The sequence below is a fragment of the Bos indicus x Bos taurus genome, chromosome 4 (assembly GCF_003369695.1).
Source record: "Bos indicus x Bos taurus breed Angus x Brahman F1 hybrid chromosome 4, Bos_hybrid_MaternalHap_v2.0, whole genome shotgun sequence".
In the NCBI taxonomy this organism is placed as follows: domain Eukaryota; kingdom Metazoa; phylum Chordata; class Mammalia; order Artiodactyla; family Bovidae; genus Bos; species Bos indicus x Bos taurus.
The window spans coordinates 3,943,389-3,970,129 of NC_040079.1; the positions used below are offsets into that span (position 1 = coordinate 3,943,389).

Consider the following 26,741-nt stretch of genomic DNA (forward strand, 5'->3'; position numbering starts at 1 on the left):
GGCCAGCTTGGGTATCTTACACGTCCCAACGTGAAGACCCAGCAGTCCATCAGGTGAAGACAGCCCTGTGCGTGCTCCACAGCTCTACTCAAGACATTTTATGAAGCATCCAGAGCTGAACGTCCCTTTCCGGGTTTAGGAACTTTTTCCTAGAAACCTTAGCTCCTTTGTGTATCTTGTATTGGAAGTTAGTGTCTAAATCCTTTCCCAATCCTGTAAATCCTGTAAGAGGTGTGTGTGAAATGGTATCTGCCTCATATTTTCTGTTTTTTGTGTTTTTTTTTCTGCATAGATGGGATAACCAGCATTTCAAAAGGAGTCTGGTGATGGGGTTGATGACTTTGGGAACAGACCCTGAACAAGTAGTACGAAGTAGGGAAATCCCTGTGTAGATACCACACCCCTGGGATGCATAAAGATAACTCTCCAAACCCTGGGGACCTCTGAAACAGTTTTGGAACCCATTTCAAGAAGGTAAATTCCTCCCAGTATACAAGCCACCAAGCTCACCTTCAGAACCAACACCACGGCTTTTGTCGCCAGGATGCCAATAGCAGTAAGAAAGCAGCAGTGTTTCTAATCACCCTCAGATAGAGGAAAGATACTGTATCCCTAGAGGATGCGCCCCTAAAAGTCATCTCATGAGTGTGTGTCCCTGTTCCCCAGGAGGGCGGACATCGGGGAGTGTGTGTCCCATACACGTTCCCGTAACTCATCTGTAAACCTCAAAGCCTTTCCTCTGCTCATCGTGGCTTATTATGCGCAGACATCAACACTGGAAGGCCTGAATCAGTGAGGTATCCACGTGGACCAAATACAGCTCTCACTGCGGGCAATTCTACTCCAGGTTTCCGTCCAACACAGGAACGGGAAGATCGGAAAAGAGCAGAGGCCCACGACATCACAGATGCATTTGGTCAGTGACCAGAGCCCGCAATCAGTGGCCACAGGAAGAACATCCGCTTCCATACATAAGAAATGAATCCCCAGGCTGCAACTTTCATTCAAAAGCAGCACGGTTCAACCACGAGATTCTCGGGCATCCCTGCGGCTTGCAGACCTCTGACCCTCCCCATCTGTCTTCTGAACCTCCCCTGACACAGCTCTGGTCACCAAGGGTGTGGCCAACCTCATCACCCCCCATCTGCAGGGCACCAACGCACACCAAGGGAGGGACATTCTGTCACCCAGGGCATCGGGCAGTCCCTGGGACTTTGATTTTTTTTTTTTTTTTTTTTTCTTTAACCAACCTTTACTCTGTCTCCAGGAAGCAACTCAATGTCTGGGAAAAGCTCACAGAGACAGAGCAGGGCAACTGAGTATGAAGTAATCTCCTCTGGCTAATCAAATTTTCCACTGACCCTAGAGCTCCTGCCAGAGGATCTGCCTTCCTCAAACAGCCCATTTAATTTAAACCATGGTTAAAGAAGTAGGATATCAACAGAGTCATACAGCAAGACTGGGTTGAAAAAAAATGCAAGTCATCCCCCCACCCCATACAAATTTTCAAATGTAGATTATCTGAAAAGACAGTGATTTGAAAGCCTAATTTCTCTTCTGAGTGGAAAACTTTCGATCCCTTTCAAGGGTGTTAAGTTACAGATGAAACGTGGCTTCGTTCACACAATATTAGAAATAGAGTTTATGAAAAAGACTCTCCTCAAGAATGAAGCTAGAAGTTGTGAGCCATTCCACCCGTGTTCTTTCTTTTATTCATTTATTATGCCAAAACGAGACTAGAGGGCATCCAGGGAGTTTGCCTTCCCTTAATCAGCTGTCACGGCAATAAACTTCTAGAGCGACATGTAAGGAATAAAACGTTCACCAAGATTTTATGAAAATAGATTTTCAATTAAGGATTATAGCACAGCAAAGGCAAGTCAGGTGCTACTGTCACGGTTCTTGGGAGCAAGAGACCATGGGTCCAGACCACGTAGCCCTTCGCCCATCACCCTGGCAGGACCAAGTGCCTCCCTTTTACACATCACACCTCAGACGTGGGTCCAGAGAGCTCTGAGTGCCCGGCCCGGCGACGCAGTCTGTGTCCCTGTCCCTGAGTGTATCTTGCTGCACAAACAGGGCACCATTCAGCTCGCTGTACCCCTTCCACAGCAGTCACGTGTGCGGCCACTCAACTGTCAGTGACGGAATAAATCATCCTGTCCTCATCGGGAATGTAAAGTATCACCTGAATCCCAATCAAGCTGCGAGCGAAGAATTTGCCAGTCATCGAATCCAGGAGAGGCTGTGATTACCCAGAGTCTTCCACAAACAACTGATGAAAAATTAGGGCTCAGGAAGTCTCAAAACAACGATTTAAGTGCAGCATGATCACTCGAGTAAAGCTGCCTGGATTTAGCTGGAATGTGACATTTCAGAAAAGGCACAACCCAGCTGCAGAGTCATAATTATCAATTCAGGAACTGACAGAAGGTGGAAAAGTTGAGCGAGTCTGTGTCTCATTTTCCTCTTAGGCCAACAACCAGATGAGTCTGAAAATACAACCAGTGGCTGTAGGCTTATCTAGACTCAGTTCGACCTGCTCTGACGGCCCTTATGAAAAGCAGACACAGAGGAGGGTGTTCGGTAGGCACCCTGGGGAACAGCCCTGTTCACTGTGTGAGCGAAAGTGAGATCAGTGTTCTCATTCTTTATTTTTCTGAAGTAAATGCAGAGAGAGGGGAGTGGGAGGGAAGATCTTAAAAGTTTTTAATGAAGGTGCCACATATGCCATATATATGAAGATGGTGCTATGTTACAAGGTTACTGGAAGAAATACTGACTGGACAAGTTATCAATCAAGCATCATCATTATTATTATCAGCAGGAGGAACCTGAATTTTCTCCCTCGCCGGGGTCCTAAATGTGCAAGTTTTACATTTACATTAAGGCATCGCATAAGAGAGGAATTGTGGGTGTGGGTGGGAACGTAACTGGGAAACAGTACTCCACACACGTTTCTGTCCTGTTTATACATGAAATTATGCAATGGCAAGACCTGGAGTGGGGAAAAGAGGGACACAGATGTATTTTCACAGACAATTACGTAAGCCTGGGGAGAAACCCAGGCTGATGAAGGTTCAGGAATGAGGGGCTTGTTGTCTGCTGTGTGTGGGGGGTGGGCGGGGGGAGAGGGGTGTCTACAAAACAGTCCCTTCAAACAGTTACTGAGCTCCTCAGGCTGGAAGTCCAGTTCAAAACGCAGGGTGATCGGTCCTCTGCCAGGCAACAGGTGTCTCCCTGTGGGTGTGGTTAAGCCGACTGGGTTCTGGTCCAATTCGAATACATTGTTCATTTCTTGTCTCTTTTTGTTGAACGCAAGACCTCGCAACGGTTCAGTGACTGGGTCCTTCCATACACAGCCCTGCTCCCGCCCCGCACCCCTGGGATCCAACCAAGGGGAACCCAGCACCCGAAGGAATTTCTGCGTTTCCAGCTGTACCTTCAAAGTCTCACAGCTACCCCCACCTCCGGCCCCTCCCTCACCACCAAGGACCCCGTGGACTAGTCACGTGTGGAAACAGAGCCCCACCTCCGGAGCAGCCACGGCAACCCGGAAAGGGTTAAAACATCAGCCAAATAAACATGCTCACACACAGTTTCCAGAGAACAAGATGGCAACCTACTGGTCCTCGCCAGGAGGGTCCGGCGCCCTGACCCCCGTGGCTTGCGGCCCAGGGCCGGGATGCAGACGGCAGGGGCTCCAAGGTGGCGCGGGGCCCGGAGCGGTCGGGGGTTGGCGGGGAACGCGGGACAGCGGCGAGCGGGTGTGTGTGGGGGGGTCCTCAACTTAGTAAAGTTGTCAAGGCTCAGGTGCCCCCCCTGGCCGGCCGCCTTGAGGTCCCCGGCGGCGCACGGGCCTCCTCGGGGGGCGATGTGCCATCATTATGCTCGCTGGCACCGTCAGCTTTTTTTTTTTTTGCGGTGCGGGGGGGTTACCGTTGTCACACCCGGGAGCAGGGCCCCGCCCAGCTGGCAGCCGCGGTGGCAGCGGCCGGAGCCGAGAGACAGGCGCCGGCCCCGGGTGAGCCACAGGCTTCGCGGACCCCAACAGGTCCCGGGCTCCGGGATCGCAGCCCCGAAGCCGGCGCGGGCATCCGGGCCCGGCGGTCCTGCCCTGGCCTCGGCGATCCCGCTCTCTGTGGGTCCCCCCACTGCCACCACCACCACCCCGACACGGCCCCGGGGGTCCACCGCGAGCTGGAACTGACGCGCGGCCGGCGGGGGGGCTGCTCCGCCGCCCCTTCCCCACCGCGCGCAGCCCGCCCTCGCCCTGGACCCCGAGCCACCTGTCTAAAGCACAAGGACGCAGGGCCGTGTAAAGTTGCAATTTGCAAACAAGCGGCAGATCCACCGCACCCGGGCGGCCGCCGCTGGGGGGTTCCGGTGGGATCTGGCGGTGGCGCACAGGGTCGCGGTCAGTCCCGGGGGTGCCGCGCTCGTCCCCAGCACTGGTCCCCCGGTGCCGGTCCTCCCGGCCACGCGCGCCTCGCCCACCAGCACTCACCATCACGTTCCCTTGCATTTTAGCCGTCTTAATCATCGCCTTCTCCTTCATTTTGCCCCAAGTCTGAACCCGACTTCTGGCCCGGAGAAGAGTAACTTAATCCATTGTCTCGCTGATGATTAAAGTAGAGATTGGACCGGCCGAGGACTGGGTGGAGTTGGCTTTTGAAGGAAGAAAAAAAAAAAAAATTCTTGCAGCGCTTCGGCGTCCCCCTTCCGCCACCCTGTCCCTCTCCACTCCCGGTTGGATCACAATAGCAATCAACACTTTTCGGCCGCCGCTTGGAAAGAAAAATTAAAAAGACGGAGAAGAGGGTGTGGGGGTGTTTCTGCTTTCAACAAAAGCCGGCGGGCCCGGGGAGCGGGGGCGCGAGGAAAGAGGCTGCGAGGCGCGGGGCCAGCTCGACAGCCTGCGTGTCCGGCGGGCCGGCCGGCCGAGCTTCGCCAGCGACAGCGGCTGGCGCGACTTGCGGGGCGCACGCGGGGACCCTGGGCGGCGCGGCCCGCGGTGGGGATCCTCGGCGGGGGCCAGGCGCCGGGCGCCGCACTGGTCCCCAAGGGCGGGGACCCCGGTGAGCCGGCGGCGACCACAGTGCGGGCGGGCCCTTGTGTGTGTATATCTGTGTGTGTGTGTGTGTTGTGTGTGTGCGCGCGCGCGCGTCCACACAAGGCTGCGCTGCTTGAACCCGGCTGGACCAGGATGCTTCAAGCCGCAGCAAGGTTAAGCGAGCCGAACCTTCTGGGTAGAACCGGAGCCTCCTGAAGCACCCCTCCCGGGTACACGCCCCCTCCCCGCGGGCCCAGTGTGCGCGGCGCACGCTCGCTGGGTTTTTACAAACAGGCACCGCCGCCTGCCGCCCGGCGTGAGCACAAGATCAGCTGAGACCACCTCCCGGCTGCGCCCCCCAGAGGGAAGGGAGAGGCCGGGCACAGCCGGGCGCCGCCTAGCACTTCGGTGGCTCAGGCGAGGCGCGGGAAGCGGAGCGCTCATAAATATTGTTGTTTCGGGTTACCATGGGACGCACAGAGCGTCTCCATGGTTTCAGCGATGATCTGCGTCCGAATCTGCCGCCGCGGCGGGTCCAGGGCCCCGGGAACCTCGCTGGGCGGCGGCACTCGCGGCGCTGGCCGGCTCTGCGCCGGCTCACCTGGCTTCCCAGGCTCCGCTGTCTCCCCCAGCTCCGGCCTCCGCCCCTGCCATGGCCCCTCGGGCGCCTTTGTTTCTGGATCTGATCCCGCCGGCTTCCCACGCTCCAGCCTCGCGCCAAAGGGTCTGCCTGGCCCCCTGAGCCCCCACCGCAGCTCTGATCCACCTCCCTCCACCCCCACCCCTCCAGTCTTCACCCCAAGCGGCGGGTTGCCTGCTGATCGCGCCGGGTGTTCCCTGGTCACCACCCCAGGCCGCTCCCGGGAGGCCGTAACAGTTCCCAGGCGCGGCTTAAGCTCCCTGGACCACACGGGGACGCGCGCTCCCAAGAACACGCACGCCAAGAGGGGTCAAATTCAAATACTGCCAACCCAGGCCGCCAGGAAGAGCATCGGGGATGTTCCCAGCGCCGCGGCTTCCCTCCTCCATCGAGGAGCAGGCTACCGCAGAAACTGGACTGGAGCTGTTTCAACCGACATGAGCGCATCAGGCTTGAACTCACTGGTTGTGTGTGTGTGTGTGTGTGTGTGTGTGTGTGTGTGTACACGTCCTCGCCTGGGGGGTCGGGGGGGGTGGGATGCGAAGCTGGGAGGGATTTGAGAAACCTTTCCATTTCTTTATATTCATAAAAAATAGCATGTAAGAATGAACAAGAGCCCGGTTTTCAACGCACACTCGGAAAATTATGAGCAATTGCTACTGTAATCATATGCAAATGACTCACAATGCCTGCATATATGAAACATTATATATAAGCATTATATATATACACACACACACATATAGTAGGCATATACAAGCATATACAAGCAGTTGGTTTACAGGTTAAAAAGACTTGTAACTAATGATTTGTCGTAAAAGATAAGTGGAAGAAATAGGTGAAACAAAGCTGAATTGAAAAGCAGAGTTTAAAGGAACCTGGATTAGGATTTGCCTGAAAGTGGCAGGTATAACACTTTTTTTTTTAGGTTTAAGAAGCTCTCTCCTATGTTAGGATTCTTAACGACAGCTTTTCTCTAAAAATGAACGTGGGCACAGATCATCCTTGTACTCTTGACCTTTACACTAAACCCAGCTTAATGTGGACAAAATTACTGCCAGTCTAAAGTTCTGTTTGTAAGCGACATTAAGATGGTTCTTTCTCCTCTTTATTTGAAGTGGCATTAATACCTTCAGAATCTTCTTCCCTCTCTTTCCCACCAAAACTGCTCCCTCAAAACCTGGCTTTTCCCATCCCATCCCATGTTGGAGTATGGAAAGAAAATTAAGAAAACGAGACAGAAATATTTTTTAATGGAGGTATAACTGACATATCACACTATGTCAGTTTCAGGTGTGCAAGGTAGTGATTCAATATTTGTAAACACTGTGAAATGATCATCACAAGAGTTTTAGTTAGCATCCATCACCACACCTAATTAAATTTTTTTCTTGTGGTAAGGACTTTTTAAGATCTAGCCTCTTAGCAACTTTCAAATATGCAATTCAGTACTATTAACCACAGTTAACATGTATCCATCATATTCCCATGACATTTCATAACCGGAAAAGTGAACGTCGCTGTCGTGTCAGACTCTTCGAGACCCCAGTCCATGGAATTCTCCAGGCCAGAATACTGGAGTAAGTAGCCTTTCCCTTCTCCAGGGGATCTTCCGAGCCCTAGGATCGAACCCAGGTCTCCTGCATTGCGGGTGGATTCTTTACCAGCTGAGCCACAGGGGAAGCCCGAAGGATACCCTGGGCTTGTCTGGTATTTGAACCCGGGACCCTCTCACACCCAAAGCCAGAATCATACCCCTAGACCAGTGAGTCGCCCCTGCGAGGGCTTTCTCAACACTTGCTCCGTAACTGGAAGCTTGCCCTTTCTGACCGCCTTCACCCATTTCTCTTTGCATTCCTGCCCTTGTAAGCAATTTTCTGTATCTATGAGCTATGAGAAGGAAACGGCAACCCACTCCAGTATTCTTGCCTGGAGAATCCCATGGGCAGAGGAGCCTGGTGGGCTACAGTCCACGGGGTCACAAAGAGTCAGGTACGACTAAGTGACGAACACTGTGAGCTTGGTCTTCATTTTGCTTTGTTTTCCAGATTCCACATATAAGTGACAACATGCAACGCTTGTTTTTCTACGTCTGACTTATTTCAATTAGCATAATGGCCTCAAGGTCCGTCTGTGTCATTACAAATAGCAGGATTTCACTCTTTATGGTTGAGGGGAGGCTGCCCAGGTGGAGTAGTGGTAAAGAGATGCCTGCCAGTGCCAGAGACCGGGGTTTGATTCCTGGGTGGGAAAGATCCCCTGGAGAAGGAAATGGCAACCCACTCCAATATTCTTGCCTGGAAAATTCCACAGACAAGAGGAGCCTGGTGGGCTACAGTCCACGGGGTCACAAAGAGTTGGACACGACTGGGTGACTGAGCACACCAGCATGATAGTCCATCCTGTCCATCAGTGGACACATGCTGTTCCCGTATCTTGGCTACTGTAAATAATGCTTCAGTGGACATGACTGTGCATATGTCTTTTGAAGTTAGTGTTTTTGTTTCCTTGTGACAAATACCCAGAAATGAAATTTCTAGATCAGTTTTTTTAGGAAGCTCCATACTTTTTTTTTTTTTTTTCATAGTGGCTGCACCAGTATAGGGCTTCCCTCATAGCTCAGTTGGTAAAGAATCCGCCTGCAATGCAGGAGACCCCAGTTCGATCGCTGGGTCGGGAAGATCTCCTGCAGACAGGATAGGCTACCCACTCCAGTATTCTTGGGCTTCCCTGGTGGTTCAGTTGGTAAAAATTCTGCCTGTAATGCAGGAGACCCCAGTTCAACTCCTGGGTTGGGAAGATCCTCTGGAGAAGGGACAGGCTACCCACTCCAGTATTCTCGGGCTTTTCTCACAAACATTGCACAAGGGTTCTCTTTTCTCCACATCCTGGCCAACATGTGCTCTTTCTTATCTTTTTATAATAACCATTCTAACGACTATGAGGTGATGTCACTGTGGTTTTATCTGGATCTCCCTGATGAGTAGTTGGCCATTCGAATGTATTCTTTGGAAAAACATCTATTCAGGTCCTCACCATGTTGTAATCAGGTTGTTTGTTTATTTGATATCAAGGTGTATGATTTCTCGCTATATTTTGGATGTTAGTCCTTTATCAGATAGTATGAGTTCCAAATGTTTTCTCCCGTCCGGCAGTCTGCTTTTCACTTTGCTGACCGTCCGCTCTGCTGTGAAGAGGCTTTTCCGTTTGACGTAATTACCACTTGTCTACTTTTACTTTTGTTGCCTTTGGTTTTGGGGTCAAATCCAAAAAATACCTATTACCAAGCCCCGTGTCATTTATGTTTTCTTCTAGGAGTTTTACGGCTTCAGGTCTCACATTCACATCTTGAATGCACGGTGAGTTAATTTTTGTGTATGGTGTAAAATACTGGCCCAGTTTCATTCTTTCGTGTATGAGCATCCGATTTTCCCAGCAAAACTTCTTAGACAGAGCTCTCCACTCTGTTTCATTGATCTATGTCTGTTTTTCTGCCAATACCATACTGTTTGGATTACTAGAGCTTTGTAATAAAGTCAGGGGTTATGATGTCTCCAGATTTGTTCTTCTTTCTTAAGATTGCTTTGGTTATTTAGGGCTGGCCTTCTTTGATTCCATACAAATGTTAGGATTGCTCAGTTTCTGTGGAAAATGCCATAGGAACTTTGACAGGGATTACATTGCATCTGTAGATTGCTTTGGGTGGTATGGACATTTTAACCACGTTAATTCTTCCAACCCATGCACACAGAACACATTCCTATTAATTTGTGTCTTCTTCAGTTTCTTTCATTAATGTCTGACAGGTTTCAGGGTACAAGTCTACCACCTCCTTGGTTAAATGTATTCCTAGGTATAGGACAAAATTTTTTAACCTATCATTTTCCTAGCTTCCTTTAAATTATCTCTGAAAATGGAAAGTGGGATAATATGGAATAAATGTTAATTTAATAGATAAATAATTCTGCTAGAAGACAATGTTTTTCCTAACACTCAACCAACAGTATCAGCCAAAACTACTTGCTGGGCACACCTGCGTTCTCTATTCCTGCCTAGCCTCTGGCAGAAAGGCCTACAGAAAAGACAGGGCTAAAAGCAGGCATAAAGAAGAGACATGGTATGGAATAAGAGTAAAGCAACTCTGAATGTTCAGCAGTGACGGTTCAGTCTTTGCGACTCATCTAGCCTTTGACTTATGCAACACTGAAGAAAAAAAAAAAGAATGAAAATAGATTAAGCAGAGTCTGGGAGAAATAAAAACCAAGAATATGGGGGGGAATGCTTGAAACGGAGGAGGTGCAACTGTCATAATATTTTGGGATATTAGATATTCTGAGAAAATTAGATTAGAAATATCTGAAGATGGCGCTGACATCAGAACCCCTCTCCTCACCCTCACCTTCAAAATGTTTTTTCCTCTGCTGCATTTATGAACATGGGATGCAGTTGTGGTTCTGTATTTATCAGGAAGTGCTGGGCCATCTCTCCAGTTCTTGCAGTCGTATTTCCAGGTGTTTTTTTTCCCTAATCTGTGAGAGGAGCATATTATCTCATAGTTTGGTGAAAATACTAGGGTGATAGTATTTCTGTTAGTTTTCAGCAGACAGGATCTGCCGTGCTCCGAGGCACCCACACCCCATGGACAGTATTTTGCTATGTGTGGACCCATGGACATTATTTAACTCCAATAGGCTCTCTCCAAACCTGCTACCTCAGAGCCATTGTTTTGTCCATCCTTCTTCTCCATCCTTAATTTATGTATTGCTGGCATCAGAGACTGCTTCGACTAAAGCAGCTTTGACTTAAGTTGAGGCTTTGGGCATAATGTTCAGTTTCACATTTGACACCAGGTAATATTTACAACAGAAGAACAGACCATCGTGTCATTTTATCAGTGTTCATGTCTTGTGACTTATTACTAGAAGTTTAACTTTGGTGAGGTGAATTTTCACCGTAAGGAAATGCAACATGTGAAATTCCTTATGTATAAAAGTGAAAGTCAAGGTAACTTTGAGTTCTCCAGAAAAACAGAATACACGTGTGTGTGTGTGTGTGTGTGTGTGTGTGCATGACTTCTCAGGTGATACAGTGATAAAGAATCCACATGCCAATGCAGAAGGCACAAGAGATGCACGTTCAGTCCCTGTCTTGGGAAGATCCCCTGGAGCAGGAAATGGCAATGTGCTCCAGAGTTCTTGCCTGGGAATCCCATGGACAGAGGGGCCTGGTGGCTACAGTTCATGCAGAGTCAAACATGACTGAGCACACACATGTGTGCGTGCACACACACACACACACACACACACACACACACACACATACTCTATGGGCTTCCCTGGTAGCTCAGCTCGTAAAGAACCCGCCTGCAATGCAGGAGACCCTGGTTCAATTCCTGGGTCGAGAAGATCCCCCCGAGAAGGTATAGGCTACCCCCTGTAGTATTCTTGGGCTTCACTGGTGTCTCAGATGGTAAAGAATCCACCTGCAATTCGGAAGACCTGGGTGGGTAAGATCCCCTGGAGGAGGGCATGGCAACCCACTCCAGTATTCTTGCCTGGAGCATCCCCATGAACAGAGGAGCCTGGTGGGCTACAGTCCATGAGGTCATAAAGAGTCGGACATGTCTGAGCAATTAAGCACATATATTCTATAATGCATACATTTATATATACGTATAATTATATGTAAATACATATAGATGTATATATGCATATATTATCATATATAAATATATATATATATAATTTAATGTATTATAAGAGACCGGTTCACATGGAGGCTGTCAAGTCCTGAAATCTAGAGTTGGTACACTGGAGACCCAGAAGAAACAGTTGTCTAAGTTCCACTCCAAAAGTCAACAGACTCAGGACTCAAGAAGAGTTAATGTTTCAGTGTGAGTCTGAATGCAGGAAAAAGCTGATGTCCCAGCCCAGTGCAGTTAGGGAAGGGCTCCCACTTTCTCAGCCTTTCTGGTCTATTCATGTCTTCGACTGACTGCATGAGGCCCACACACGCTACTGATTCAAATGTTAAAGTCATCAAAAAAAAAAAAAAAAAAAAACACCCTCACAGAAACATCCAGAATCATGTCTGAACAAACATATGGATACCCCATGGCCCAGGCAAGTTGACTGGTAAACCTAACCATCACTGCATAGGAAAAGGGTGATTGTTCTCATCACAAACTAGTCCTTACCCACAGCTTAATTCATTACTGATGCTCTTTAAAATGTGAGCTGTCTTACTATATTGAAAACACCATTCATCCTATATACTTTGATTTCCCCATAAATTTTCAGGAAGATATCTTCTGAAAAAAAAATGTGGTCTGCCAATATTTATTTTAAAAATTGCACAAGAATGGTAACAATGGTTTAGAGAAAACATTTAGAAATTAAACAAATTAACTTCAAATATGTAGCAACAGCATTATGCCAAACACAGTGATTATAATATAGAAAACATTCTTTATCCTCAAGGATTTCACAGGGTCAAGTGGGAGACATCAAAATTAATAATATTAACAACAAAATTAAGAACATAAGTAATAACTCTTGTGGAGTGTTTAGGCAAATATCAGAGAAATTAAAACAAATGGTGACATCTGAAACACACCTCAAAGAAAGATAAATACAGCAATTAGAGAATCATGGAAGCAGGGCAAAGGAGGACCAGCAGAGGGCTTCATGCATCGTCCAGCAGCAGCACAGCAGAAGCAGGGGTGGGTGAGGGACACACGGTGGACAGCACTCTGAGGTCAGCAGTGGCAGCCCTGAGCCAACTCCTCCGAGAGGTGGAGTGACAAGGCCACAGCCCCCACGTGGTAAATGACGCAGAGATCCATGTCTTAGAAACGAATGTCTTCTCACAGAAACAGCCTGAATGTCCGCTGACAGAGTGGAAACAGACGAGGTGGTACATACGCACAATGGAATATTACTCAGCCAGGAAAAGGAGATAATGCCATTTGCAGCAACCTGGATGGACCTAGAGATGGTCATGCTGGGTGAGATAAGTCAGACAGAGAAGGAGAGATAGCCTATGACACCCCTTACATGTGGAATCTAAAAAGAAATGATACAAACGAACTTATTTACAAAACAGTAAAAGACTCACCAGAGAAGGCAATGGCACCCCACTCCAGTACTCTTGCCTGGAAAATCCCATGGACGGAGGAGCCTGGTGGGCTGCAGTCCATGGGGTCGCTAAGAGTCAGACACGACTGAGCGACTTCACTTTCACTTTTCACTTTCATGCATTGGAGAAGGAAATGGCAACCCACTCCAGTGTTCTTGCCTGGAGAATCCCCGGGACGGGGGAGCCTGGTGGGCTGCCATCTATGGGGTTGCACAGAGTCGGACACGACTGAAGTGACTTAGCAGCAGCAGCAGCAAAAGACTCACAGACATAGAGAAAGAACTTTCAGTGATCAGGAAGGAAGGATGGGGGGAAGGGACAGTGAGGGAGTATGGGATGGACAGGTACACTCTGCTATATTTAAAATGATAACGAACAAGGTCCTACTGTACAGCACAGGGAGCTCTGCTCAATGTTATGCAACAGCCTGGATGGGAGGGGCTTTTGGGGGAGAACGGATACATGTATATGGATGGCTGGATCCCTTCTCTGGTCACCTGAAACTATCACAATATTGTTAATAGGCTATGCTGCTGCTAAGTCGCTTCAGTCGTGTCCGACTCTGTGCGACCCCATAGACGGCAGCCCACCAGGCTCCCCCGTCCCGGGGATTCTCCAGGCAAGAACACTGGCGTGGGTTGCCATTTCCTTCTCCAATGCATGAAAGTGAAAAGTGAAAGTGAAGTCGCTCAGTTGTGTCTGACTCTTAGCGACCCCATGGACTGCAGCCCACCAGGCTCCTCCGTCCATGGGATTTTCCAGGCAAGAGTACTGGAGTGGGGTGCCATTGCCTTCTCCATAATCGGCTATAGCCCAATCCAAATTAAAAAGCTAAAATAATGAATGTCTTCTCCTTCAAGCTGGGCTCCAAGGGCAAAGAGCCCAGGCAACTGGCAGCTCGTGCATGAACTCCGAGTAAAACAATAAAGATATGGACAGTGTGCAGGGAGTCTGGACGAGTCACGTGAGCATCCCTGATGTAAACCCAGTAGGACTCACGTCAGCCCTGCTTGCATCTGACATTTCTCAACTGTTCCTTCACAACCAAGCCCTGGCACATCACCAAGAGATGGAGACAAAACCTGGCATCACCTCAGTGATAAATGCAACATTAAAATTGCTATGTTGGACACTGTAAGTCAACTCTACTTCAACAGAAAATGTTTAAAGTTTTTAAAAATTAAAAAAAAATAAATTTCTCAGTGGTAAAGAATCCTCCTGCCAATGCAGGAGACTGCGGGAGACATGAGTGTGTCACTGGGTCAGGGAGATCTCCTGGAGGAGGAAATGGCAACCCACTCCAGTATTCTTGCCTGGAAAAATCTCATGGACAAAGAAGCCCGGCGGGCTATGGGGTTGCAAAGAGTCGGGCACGACTTAGTGACCAAGCTTAAGCAGTTAACCTTTCTTACCGATACAGTAGTCCTTATAACAACTTATCTTGTGTATTTATTTGCATGTCAGTTTCCCTGTTCCAAATACAGGGCACGTGCTGTCTTGGTTCTCTTTGCATCCTCAAGCTCTCAGACTGTGATGGGACTTTGTTCAGGGACTTCCCTTGTGGTCCAGTGGTTAAGAATCTGCCTTGCAATGCAGGGGACAGGAGTTCAATCCCTGGTCGGGGAGCCAGGATCCCGCGTGGATCCGGTGGATCAACTAAGCCCACACACAAACACTGAAGCCAGGCACCACAGCTAGGAAGTCCACGCGCCACAAGGAGAGATCCTGCATTGCCCCCACGAAGATCCCACAGGCCGCGTCTCACGCCCAACGCAGCCAAGCACATGAATAACCACAGAAAAGAGTGCGTGTTCAATGTACGCGTCGTGAACAAATGGGTCGATGAAGGGAAACGTGTGCTGCTTTTCTTCCCACTGCACACGCAGGCAAGAACTGACATCACACAGCATTTCAATGTCTTTCCTGAACCTAGTTACATTACTCTACTGCTGAAAAAGATGTCAGAGACAACTCTAGTGTGTTTGTAAGTGAAGTGAAAGTGTTAGTCGCTCAGTCGTGTCCGACTCTTTGCAACCCCATGGACTGTAGCCCACCAGGCGCCGTGGGATTTTCCAGGCAAGAATACTGGAGTGGGTTGCCATGCCCTCCTCCAGGGGACTGTGTTTACAAATGACCTTCCAAATTTAATTAGGAGAGCTTTATCTTTGGCAATGTTTTCCCCTTCCAGAGGAGACCACAAGTCACAGGGACTGGGTACGTTCATCTTTGTCTCTGGCTTCGCTCAGTTGAACGGTGTTTTCCCTTGCCCCACTGACATCGTGTACTTCTCAGGAATGAGATGATTCTGACCCGTGTTCTCTATGAGAATATGGACTCTAGTAGTATTTTTTTAATGTTTATTTATTTGGCTGCACCAGGTCTTAGCTGAGGCACATGGGATCTTTGTGTGATGCTGCAGAATGTGGGACCTAGTTCCCTGAGCATGGTTCAAACGCAGGCCCCCTGCATTAGGAAGGAGTGGGAAGTCTTAGCCACTGGACCACCAGGGAAGCCCCAGTCTTCTGCTTTAGGTAACAGACTCCGATGGACCAAAACACCTATAGGTTGGGTTTTTTTCTCTCCTCATACTTGCCTCTGAACATTAATGAGTATGCTCTTCTACATGGACAGAGGAGTCTGGTGAGCTGCAGTCCCTGGGGTTGCAGAGAGTTGGACACAACTTAGCGACTAAATGACAGCTACTTACAGCCAGTTCATAAGTGGAGGAAAGAACGGTAAGGAGCCTGGGTTTCCCATCCCAGTGTGCGTGCACGCTCAGTTGCTCAGTCACAACTCTTTGTGACCCCGTGGACTGCAGCCCACCAGGCTCCTCTGTCAATGGGATTCTCCAGGCAAGAATACTGGAGTGGGTTGTCATTTCCTACTCCAGGGGATCCAACTGAACCAGGGATCAAACCTCTGTCTCCTGCATATCCTGTATGGGCAGGCAGATTCTTTACCACTGGGCTACCCAGGAAACCCTAATAATGTCACAATCCAATATTTCAGGCTAAAACCACAGTTATTCTATCAGCTCACCTAACACCACCCCTTACCCCAATGAAAAAGATCTCTTGATTTGTGCAGTATTTTGCTGCTACTAAATACCTTCTTAATGACATGTAAGAAGTATTCACTATTGATAGCTCTTTTATACATTAGGAAAATGTATGAAGAGAAGCTTTGTAAATAAAATTATTGGAAAATAGGAGCAGTTAAGTATATTAAAATCCTATTATCCTTAGGCAATGTAAAATTTCTTTACATGACACCCATTAAAGAAAACCAGGAGAGCAGAGTACATATTTTAGGGTTCCTATGGAACATTTTTTTAGAAAAGAATAGCCCAACACTTACAGACTGAAAGTAATGGACACAGAACATGTCTGTAGGTAAAAAGAGGGACTTGAATTTGCTCCTGAGATTATGCATTCGCTTTAGCCACTGAGCTGGGAACACAAAGATCTCTTGACTTTTGCCAGGGTTCTTTGCTCTGAGCCCAAGATTGTAAATGGCCATAAAGGAAGAGAAAGCTGAATGATTGTCAGGAAACTGTCATCCGTCTCAGCAATCAAGAAGAATCAATCCTGAATGTTTTGGAGTTGCAGGCTCATTGCCAATCTACAGCGGAAGCACACATACAACACCTATTTCTTCCCTGCTGAAAATGCCACAAGCAGACTTCAAAATGACCTACAAAAATGCAAGTTTGACTCTTTCGTCTTTCAACAAAAGTAACATTAACGCAAGCCATAAGAAGTTGTGGTTTCACACCCACTAAAATTGTTACAATAAAAAAGTCAGATAGTAGCAACTGTTGATGAGCATGTGGAGGAACTGGAAGCCCTGTCAACCACAAACGGGAGCTTGCCATGGGCATTTGCCATCCCCCTCTACAAGGGTTAAACCCTGGGCTGCTGCAGCTGCTGGCCTTCAACACCCCCTGAGAGGAGTCCAGGGTGAAGAGCACAGATGAGGCATCTGTGCTCCGGGAAGACCGGCAGGACTAGTCTTCAGATAGTCAGATATTTTTAAGTGCTGATTTCATGAGCCCGATTTTTGTATCTCTTCATATCTAGAAATGCACTAAAATCCTTCATGGTGATGACCATTCCTTGTGACTAGCAAAGATTCAAGAAACTAGTAGAAACTTTATGGAAAAACATGTATTTGACTGCAGGCATCTCCCGTTCATCAAAATCACATATATACTGTCCTCCTCCTCCTGCCTCTTTGGATCAGTTTCTCAGAGCTATTTGAGGTGCTGTCTCCTGGGCTATAGTCCTCATTTTGCCCCAAATAAACCTTAACTTGCAACTCTCACATTATGCCTTTTTTTTAAGTCAACAAGCCAGCCCCACCTCCCCACCATCTGCAAAAGGAAGAAAAGATGGGGACTGAATTAATAATCAGTCATGGCTGCAAAACCAAGAGTTCATGAAAATCTCTACTCACGAGGGTTCAGGGTGCTTCTGTGTTGAAGAGCACATGGAGGACCAGGGAGGGTGTTGGACCCAGGGAGGGCACAGGAGCCCCAAGCCCCTTCCCCAGACTTCACTTTGTCTGTGCATCTCTTCCTGTGCCTGTCCACCCGTGTCCTTCATCATATCCTTCATAAGAAACAAGGAAATGTTGGCAATGTATTTCCCTGAGTCCTGTGAGGTGTTATACCAAACTGTTGAGCCTGAGAAGTGGTTCATGGACCCCTGATTTGTAGTTAAGTTGGATAGAAGGTAGGCAAAGTGGGGACCCACTACTTGTGGCTGGCATCTGCATTGGGGACAGTCTTGTGAGTCTAAGTGTCTCACCCTGTGGGATCTGTGTAGACAGTGTCAGAACTGAACTTAACTGTAGGGCATGCTGTTGACGCCTGGAGGTTTGGAGGGCAGACTGGTGTGGGAAAAGCCCACATGCATGCAGCATCAGAAATGTTCTGTATAGAGAAAGAAAATGCTGTCCCCTTTTAGGGCTTTTGCTCTAAAGAATTTCTCTTAATACCACCAAACTGTCCTTTGGGTTATGGCTTTTCCAGTAGTCATGTACAGGTGTGAGATGCATGGAGCATAAAGAAGGCTGAGAACCAAAGAACTGATGCTTTTGAACTGTGGTGCTGGAGAAGACTCTTGAGAGTCCCTTGGACTGCAAGGAGATCAAATAAGTCAATGCTAAAGGAAACCCATCCTGAATATTCATTGGAAGGACTGATGCTGAAGCTCTAATACTTTGGCCACCTGATGCAAAGAGACAACTCACTGGAAAAAGACTGATACTGGGAAAGACTGAGGGCAGGAGAAGTGGGTGACAGAGGATAAGATGGTTGGATGGCGTCACTGACTCAATGGACATGAGTTTGAGCAAGCTCTGGGAGGTGGTGAACGGACAGGGAAGCCTGGCGTGCTGCAGTCCGTGGGCTCACAAAGAGTTGGACATTCTTTAATGACTGAATAACAACAAAAAAATCTGTGCACACTAAGGAATTCATTAAAAAGTAGTTTTCATTCATTAATTCATTCATTAAAAACAAGTTCAATGATGTCATCAAGAGAATTTCCTTTCCATTACCAGAATGTCCCTTTCAATGAGTAAGTTTCTCTTGGTCTTGACACTAGAACAAGGTTTGCTCTACCTGATCAGGTGGTGTGTTTTGTGGATAATATAGAAAGGCATTCCATTGCCTTTCTCTCAGTTGTGTTGAGTTCATAGCTCATGGTAGAAATTTTAGAGAATGTAATTTATCTTCAAACCCAACTCCTGGCTTCTTAGTTTTCCAGCTTCTATTTACCCTTCAGGCTCTCTTCATGGCTCAGACAGTAAAGAATCTTCTACAACGCAGGAGATCCAGGTTTGATCCCTGGGTTGGGGGATCCCCTGGAGAAAGGCATGGCAACCGAATTCCATGGACAGAGGAGCCTGGCAGGCTACAGTCTATGGGGTTGCAAAGAGTCAGCCACCCTTCACCCTTCACCCACACTTTCTTCCTTATCTTATTTGACAGTGCAATTTTTGAATGATTTGTATCTTTCAGATATGCCAGGTGCATTAGAGAATGATGGTATTTATGGGTAATCAATTACCATTTATTTATATTAAGCCTGGGAAATCCCATGGACATAGGAAACTGGCTGGCCACAGTCCATGGGGTTGCAGAGAGTCAGACACAACTGAGCATGCACAGGCGTGCATATTATTGGCTAGGTATGTCCTACATGGAAAGTGTTGCTATGCAGAAAGTTTTAACTATAAGACTATTAAATTTAACTATAATTTAAAATATTTTTACAGCAGGGGTTCCATTTATATACACAAATTATAAATATATTGATAGTTTATGATAACTATTATTGTTAAGAGTATTAATCCCACTGTCAAATTTATACGAAGTCTTTTCTTCTAATATAGAAAATTAATTAACTAAAAGTCTCTAATCGTCCACATGATTTAAAAGGAAGCATTACCGGTGATGAGTGACTAGGAACATTTAGCAAGTGGTGAAATAGCTAGCAAGGCCATCATTTCCATTTCCGATATGGGGAAGGATAATAAAAATGCAATTCTGTTACACCTGTTACTTTACTAAGCATCTCAGTAATCTTTTTAAAATTACCATATTCTGCATAATTAAAACAGGGCTATGCAAGCAAGGAGCATTCACTCCTGCCTGCTTTGTTGGCATATTATGGGTGCCCGTGAGCATCTCTCTGCCAGCGGTTACCATGCCAGCTGTTTCGGGCGATGGGAAAAGAAGAGGATGAGGTAGAATTTTCTCTGGCTCGGAAGCCATGGAAACCATGACAAGGGCGTGGTTTCAAAGGCAACAAGAGGGTCCAGCCCAGGACGCAGAAGGTGTGCTCACACTGAGAAATGGAGAAAAGTGTTAATAAAGGGACATTTTTATTTTAAAAAAATTTTTATAAGTTTGGCATTTTATTATTAACCTTTTTTTTTTTTTGGTTGTGCCGCTCCACTTGTAGGATCTTTGTTCGTTGACAAGGTACAGAATCTGTGTCCCTGTGTGTAGTGGAATCACAGAGTCCTAACCACGGGACTGCCAGGGAAGTCCCTAAAGGGACATTTTTTAAGGCCTAAGCAAGATATGGTGAAGGGACTTCCCAGGTGGCCTGGCAGGCTGGGGGAATCCAGGGGGTCGCAGAGAGTGGGGGCGGGGCGTCGATGAGAACTGCCCCAGGTGCCAGAGTATTTGAAATTTGGTCCTTTGCAAGTCTCTCCTTTAGACTGAAAGCATGCTCTACTTTAAAAAAATCTGAATGTACTAGAATAGATGGTGCAATCTTCTTTATTACTAAGTTATTAAAGTCCAGCTGATTTACAATGTTGCGTTAGTTTCCACTGGACAGCGAAGTGGGAAAGTGGACCCAGGTCTATATATATTGCTTTCCATATTCTTTTCAACTACGGTTTAATCACAGGATATGGAGTAGAGTGCCCTGTGCTACCCAGTAGGACTTGCGGTTTATCCGTTCCATATGTAACAGTGGGCACCTGTTGACCCCGGATTCCCAGTCCTGCCCTCCCACCTCCGTGCCTGTGGCAACCACAAGCCTGTCCTCTGCCTGTGAGTCTGGCTTCTTTTTCCTAGAGCGTGCAATCTTTGGTTGTCCTGGAACAGCAACAGTGATTTGTATGATGAAAATGACAACAGGAAGAACAGCCTGCCTTTAGTGATGACTGAGGTCACAGCCATGCCCTGGGAGCTTCATGCCCTAGCGAACTCATCCCCAGCGCACTCCTACTCAGCGGCACCAATACGTCTCCTGGTACAGAAGGTAACAGCACTGGCTGGCATATCGCTTATGAATGGTGGAGCCAGAACTCAAATCTCACACGTCTGTCTTAGGGTTGCTGTCAAGGTTCCCTGGAGGAGGACATGGCAACCCACTCCAGTATTCTTGCCTGAAAAATCCCATGGACAGAGGAGCCTGGCGGGCTAACATCCAAAGGGTCACAAAGAGTCAGACAAGACTGAGCAGACCATAGCCTGCCAAGCTCAGAACACTGACGTCAGTTATCCAGTCCCACCTACGTTTTCCTGCGTGCCTGGGGCTGGATGGCCATCTCAAGGAGCTGGAGTTTCCTTGCCATTTGTCACCGACTTTGATCATCAGCCCTACTGTGTCCCCTTGGATGGGAGCCTCCTATCTCTTTGTCTGAGTCCAGCCTTGAATCAGGGGTGCAGGGTCGCTCAAGGCCAAGGTGCTGGCAGATTCCAGGCCTGGTGGGGCCCTCTTCTGGGTGGCAGACCTCCCTGTGTGCTCACAAGCTCTCTGTGACTCTCATGAGGGCACCAGATCCATTCACCAGGGTGCCACCCCCATGCCCTCATTTAAACCTAATCACCTTCCCCAGGCCCCGCCTCCTAACACCAGGGCATCTCAGAGAGGGGCTCCATAGGTGAGTTTTGAGAGGTCACAGTCCAGAACAATGTCTCCATCAATCCTGGAACTGGGCCCCGGCCCCTTCTCCAATTGTGCCTGTGTTTCCCACGTAGCTCAGTCTGTAAAGAATTTCCTGCAATGCAGGAGACCTGGGTTCGATTCCTGGGTTGGGAAGATCCCCTGGAGAAGGAAATGGCAATCCACTCCAGTATTCTTGCCTGGAGAATCCCATGGACAGAGAAGCCTGGTGGGCTACAGTCCAAGGGGTCACAAAAGCTGGACATGACTTAGCAATTAAATGACCACCTCCATCTCTTCCCAGCCCTGCTCCACAGGTCAGGTCCCTCTGCCACCCCAGTCTCGGAGCCCCTATGGAGAGACTCTGACACTCCCACAACACCAAGAGATTTTGTGTATCGTCTAGCAACTTTTAATTTTCTTATCAATTCTATGCCTTTATTCTCCTTTTGTGGGCTACACTCCCAATGCAAAGATGCAGTCTACTAGGGAGATGCCGAAGACATATGCTCTGTCCATGGAATGCAGTTATGCAGTTATGAATTTCTGAATGGCAGAGCAGTCCAGGGGGGTATCAACATCACTTCCGTGCATTGTCACACACACAATAAGCTGTCACAACACAGCCTGGTGCTGCCTTAATTGTCACAGATAATGATGATGATATACGGCTTCCATTAACTCCGCCGTGTCAAGCAGTGTTCCCCCCCACACACTCCCACTCAGCAATTCCTATATATGGAAAAGGAAATCAAAATCACATCTTCATGAAACAGTTCTGTTTAAAGCTGAAGGAAACACATCTAGGTCTCCAAGGAAGTTTGCAGAGCTTTCTTGTGAATGAGAGCAGTGACTTCAATTCCTCACACAGCAAGCTGGAAATGTGCTCGCAGATAAGGTTTGCAAAGAAACAAATGGTTCTTGGAAATACTGATGCAGGAATTATGTGACTACTTGAAGTCTTTTGTGTGTGGGGGTGGGGGGGGGTGGAGGTAGAAGGTGGCATTACAGAAGGATACAGGGAGCAAAGGAGGAGGAGAATCAGCATCCCGTCCTGGTCTGGTACAGATCTTCCCTGGAGAAAAACAGAGCTTAAGCTCCTACCAGCATCTCTGCCTTCCCTGGATACTAAGAACTGTCCCCCATTGCCCGACTGTAGAGGACCAATCACTGGGGTGACTGTCCTAAACTCCAGACTCAGAAACAAGAACCTTGTCCCTGGGGCCAACATCCATCTGCTGTGTCTTACTCCCCAACAGTGTGACCGCACATCTACACGTCATCTGCTCACTAATTTCACCAAGTGATCACACAGAAAATTATCTTGTCATTTTTCAGTCAAGAAGCATAAGAAGAAAAAACAACAAAAAGCAAAAAACCCACAACTTAAGCCAGGTTGAGGGAGGGTCTCGTACACTGCACTTAGGAGATGTTTGTTAGTGACCAGTCAGAAAGAGATGGAACTGCATATCAGTATGGAAGTGATGCTACTTAAAAGCAATCAGATCCCCACAATTTTTGAAAGTCTTTATTGAATGTGTTACAATATTGCTTCTGTTTTATGTGTTGTTTTTTTGGCCATGAGACATACAGGATCTTAACTCCCCAACTAGGGAGTGAAGCTGCACCACCCACCTTGGAAGGCAAAGTCTTAAGCACAAAGTTTTAACCACCAGGGAAGTCCGCATCCCCAGAATTTTAGGGCCAGAGAGAACCTTGGAGTCAAACAAGAACTCAGTTTACAATAGTTTTATACAACTGACCCTCTTCGTGAACCTGCTCTTCATTCGTACCATGGACAAGCTACTGTGACCACATCTAAATGATCACACATTTCAACTGGGGGGGTATGTCTACCCTCAGTGAACTTTGAGAACTTTTCAGATCTTACCTGAGTTATACCAGGCAAGCCAAACATTAGCAAAATCTCCATAGTACACCTCGATCAGAAAGTATTCTGAATACGTGCTTAGATGCTAAGCATTGTAACTAGCGATATAACACCAATTTTGCATTCTCTTTAGTTTAACTGATGTCCTAATTCTGCATAACAGTGGATGCTGGCATCAAATGAAAAAAATAATCATTCCAAATGACTTAGCATTCAAAGTATATCCCCAAACAGTCTCCTGAGGAAGAATCATGGCTTTGTCCCAGCGTCATCGCCAGAAAGCTGTGAGCAAGGGCTGGGCAGAGAGGACATTTTTCAAGTGGTAGAAATAGCTCCTTTCTGATAGAATTTTAGATTTTGTGTTGAGCTTTGCACTTTAAATATTGACTGCAGCGACTAGGGCCAGAAATTTTACACACACACACACACACACACACACACAGGATTTCTGAGTCCTAAGGACACAAACACACACCAATAAGCATAAATAGGAAGTATGTCTGATGTTTTCTAAATAACCAAGGATTTTGCCTGATAGAAAGGAAAATGATAAAAATTTTAGATGAGAGCTTTAGTCTAGTTTGTGACCTAAAATGTTTTCTTGTAAGGAAACAAATTGTTTCCGTTGCTTTAAATCTTCTCCATAACAGAAAAGGAATGAATTTGGAATGTGTATTATAATTGTCATCAGTATTTTCTAGCCTTGTGAAGTAAAATCAATGGACATGAATTTGGGCAAACTCTGGAAGATAAGAAAGGACAGGGAAGCCTGGAGTGCTGCAGTCTGCAGGGTCACAAAAAGTCGGACACAACTGAGTGACTGAACAACAACAACAAAAGTAGTCAGTGAATTAGGTGATAGTCAGACATTATTTAGATATTTTAAATACAATTGTTTACATACAATTATGTTTTGACATTTTCAAATTCCATATATATGTGTGTGTGTGTATATATATGTGTATATATATATGAACATAGAAAGGAGCTCTAACCTCACATGTCACTTTGACTTTGGGGCTAATTATCTTGCTTAGAGCTACTATATGTAGCAGACTGATCCTCTTAAAGAGTCAACAATCCTCCCTTGGATTCAGACACAAAGGCCTTGGTTATCTTGAAAAACCTGATGATTAAATTAAAAGACATTATTAGTCATTAACACTTTAAGAGAAATTATTACACTAATAAGTCAGCAAGCAGAGGTCCCTTGAGAACGTGACCTGGGGCAGGTGTGTTTACATAAGGTCCCCGACGTCAGTGACGAACACACAGTACGTGGCTCCCAGGGTAGGCGCAGGTAGGCTGAGATACAAATCCATGGTGAGGAATTCCTCGGAAGTCATAAGTATGCTTCCGGCTAGCTCTTCTCTTGATCATATCCAAATCTCATATTTACACTAATACTTCTTAATACATAATATTAGGAGTTAACCTTGGTTGACTTGGTGAAGAATATATAATCTAATCAACTATAGACACAGCTGGAAAAGTATGGGTGTGACAGGTGTAAGAAAGAATATTCAAATATAAATAACCCAGATCATTTAAAAAAAAAAGTAACAAAATAATCTCAGTATATTACAGAAAGGGCCTGGAAATGTGGTGGACAGACTTTAAGGTGGTCGCCCTGCCTCCTGTGTCAGGCGTCCATGGGCTTGTGTGGTCCCTTCTTGAGTGGGGAAGACCTAGGATGGTCTTCTAACAGGAGGCGATTGAAGAAGGGGGTTTGTGATTGTGATTGATGTACCTGAGCTTGTACATCAGTCCTCCGGGCCTTTGAAGGAGCCACCTGCCCAATTTTGAGCTGTTGCAGGGGCTTGAGGGGTGGGGGGCACATGGCGAGGTCCTGCTGGCAGCCAGCAAGAAACAGCTCCCCACTCCCAACAGCCTGCTGGGAACTGAAGGTGGTGGGTGACCACATGAGCTGGAAAGCATGTCCTTCTCCCAGTCAGCCTTGGATGAGACCATGGCCCAGTGGACACCTGGCTGCAGGCTTGAGAGCCCAGAGTAGGGGAGCTGGAAAGCTGTGTTTGCACGCCTGACCCTCAACCAACTGAGATGGGTCACTTGGGTGCTGAAGCCACTAAGATTGGGGATGCTTACGTCCATGGCAGGTAATGATACAAGAAAGGGAAAAAGAAAAGGCTGGAAGCCATTAAAAGAAGAAAGTGCAAAGCAAGACAGGAGGAATATGTCCAAAAATACTCATACACCCCATGATGGCCAATGAGTCCACATGTCTCTGTTAAATAACAGGGGCGCTCTTATAAGCAGAATACTAATTCATTTTGCTTTTTGCTCCATGTAAGACACCTAAAGATAAAAGAGATTAAAAAATAAAGGTCTATAAAGAAAATACCAAGCAGATGCTGAAAAACTGAAGAGATGTGCTATTATGAGATAGAGCAGAAGATACAGACGGTGTGAGTGAAAGGCATAAGAGGGGTGTTTCACATCCACGATGAGAAGAATGCCCCGCGGATGTAAAAAAAGGCATACGTCTTTACCTACTAAAGACCCATCCTTGCAGAAAGGTGATAGGAAAACACTTATCCCCAGGAAAATCGCTAAAGAGACCTTTGTGGTGCGGGTGGGGGAAAGTTTTTATGTTACTAAAGCTGAAGCTCCAATACTTTGGCCACCTGATGTGAACAGCCATCTCAATGGAAAAGACCGGATGCTGGGAAAGACTGAGGACAGGAGGAGAAGGGGGCGACAAAGGATGAGATGGTTGGATGGCATCACCGATTCCATGCACACGAACTCGGGCAAACTCCAGGAGATGGTGAAGGACAGGGAAGCCTGGAGTGCTGCAGTCCACGGGGTCACAAGGAGTCGGACACGACTGAGTGACTGAACAGCAACATGGTACTCCAAACCAAATGATGGATTAAATGTTAAACTGTTCTTTCTTTTTAAAAATATGTGGTTTAATAGAAGTGAAAGTGGAAGAAAAGTCAGGGTTTTTATAGAACATCAGGAAAGGAGGCAAGTTCTGGTGCCAAGCAGCCTGGAGGTGGGGTTGACAGCTGGACTCAGAGAGATGATACCAGAGATGACTGAAAAAGCGCAGCTCTGCAGGCAGCCTGAGGGAAAGTGCCTGGATCTGCCGCATTACTCATGGAACATTCAAAAAAGAAAAAAACAGTCCTGAGCACCTCCAGATTCACATTAGTCATGAGGCCCCAAAAAGCATCAAGCCAAGCACCAGTTTAAGGCAATCCAATTCTGGATGTGTGCCCCATATTTTGGTTGAAGAAAATACAACAAATTTCTTCTTGAAATGTACTTGAAAGTCTACGATCGAGGAATCCCTATAAAGCTCTAAAGGGAAGAAAATCTTACAGTTAAAAAAAAGCTCAGCTGGCTGGATGGCATCACCGATTCGATGGACGTGAGTCTGGGTGAACTCCGGGAGTTGGTGATGGACAGGGAGGCCTGGTGTGCTGCGACTCATGGGGTCACAAAGAGTTGGACACGACTGAGCAACTGAACTGAACTGAACTGAGACATAAAAGTAAGCTATCTTAATTTGAAATCAAAAGAGACAACTGTCCCGCCATACATCAGACCTCAAGATATGGAGGATACCAGATAAAACCAGTA

At 47.0% G+C, this 26,741-nt stretch overlaps 1 protein-coding gene and 1 long non-coding RNA gene across 3 annotated transcripts in view; one reads left to right on the plus strand and one right to left on the minus strand.

The window, feature by feature from the left end:
- DPP6 (dipeptidyl peptidase like 6) overlaps window positions 1–26,741 on the minus strand; it is a 1,064,355-nt gene that overhangs the window by 954,178 nt on the left and 83,436 nt on the right. Inside the window, exon 1 of one of the 2 annotated variants that reach the window (XM_027538505.1) lies at window positions 4,508–4,573. The exons of the other annotated variant lie outside the window; for it this stretch is intronic. Within the exon in view, the coding sequence (XP_027394306.1) occupies window positions 4,508–4,558 (51 nt within the window). The 5' untranslated portion in view covers window positions 4,559–4,573. Of the gene's footprint in view, window positions 1–4,507; window positions 4,574–26,741 lie in introns of those variants that run through there. 2 annotated transcript variants of the gene reach the window in all.
- LOC113890965 lies at window positions 1,710–4,822 on the plus strand. Its single transcript, XR_003510630.1, has 2 exons — window positions 1,710–3,708; window positions 4,531–4,822. It is a non-coding gene; the product is annotated as an uncharacterized LOC113890965 (long non-coding RNA).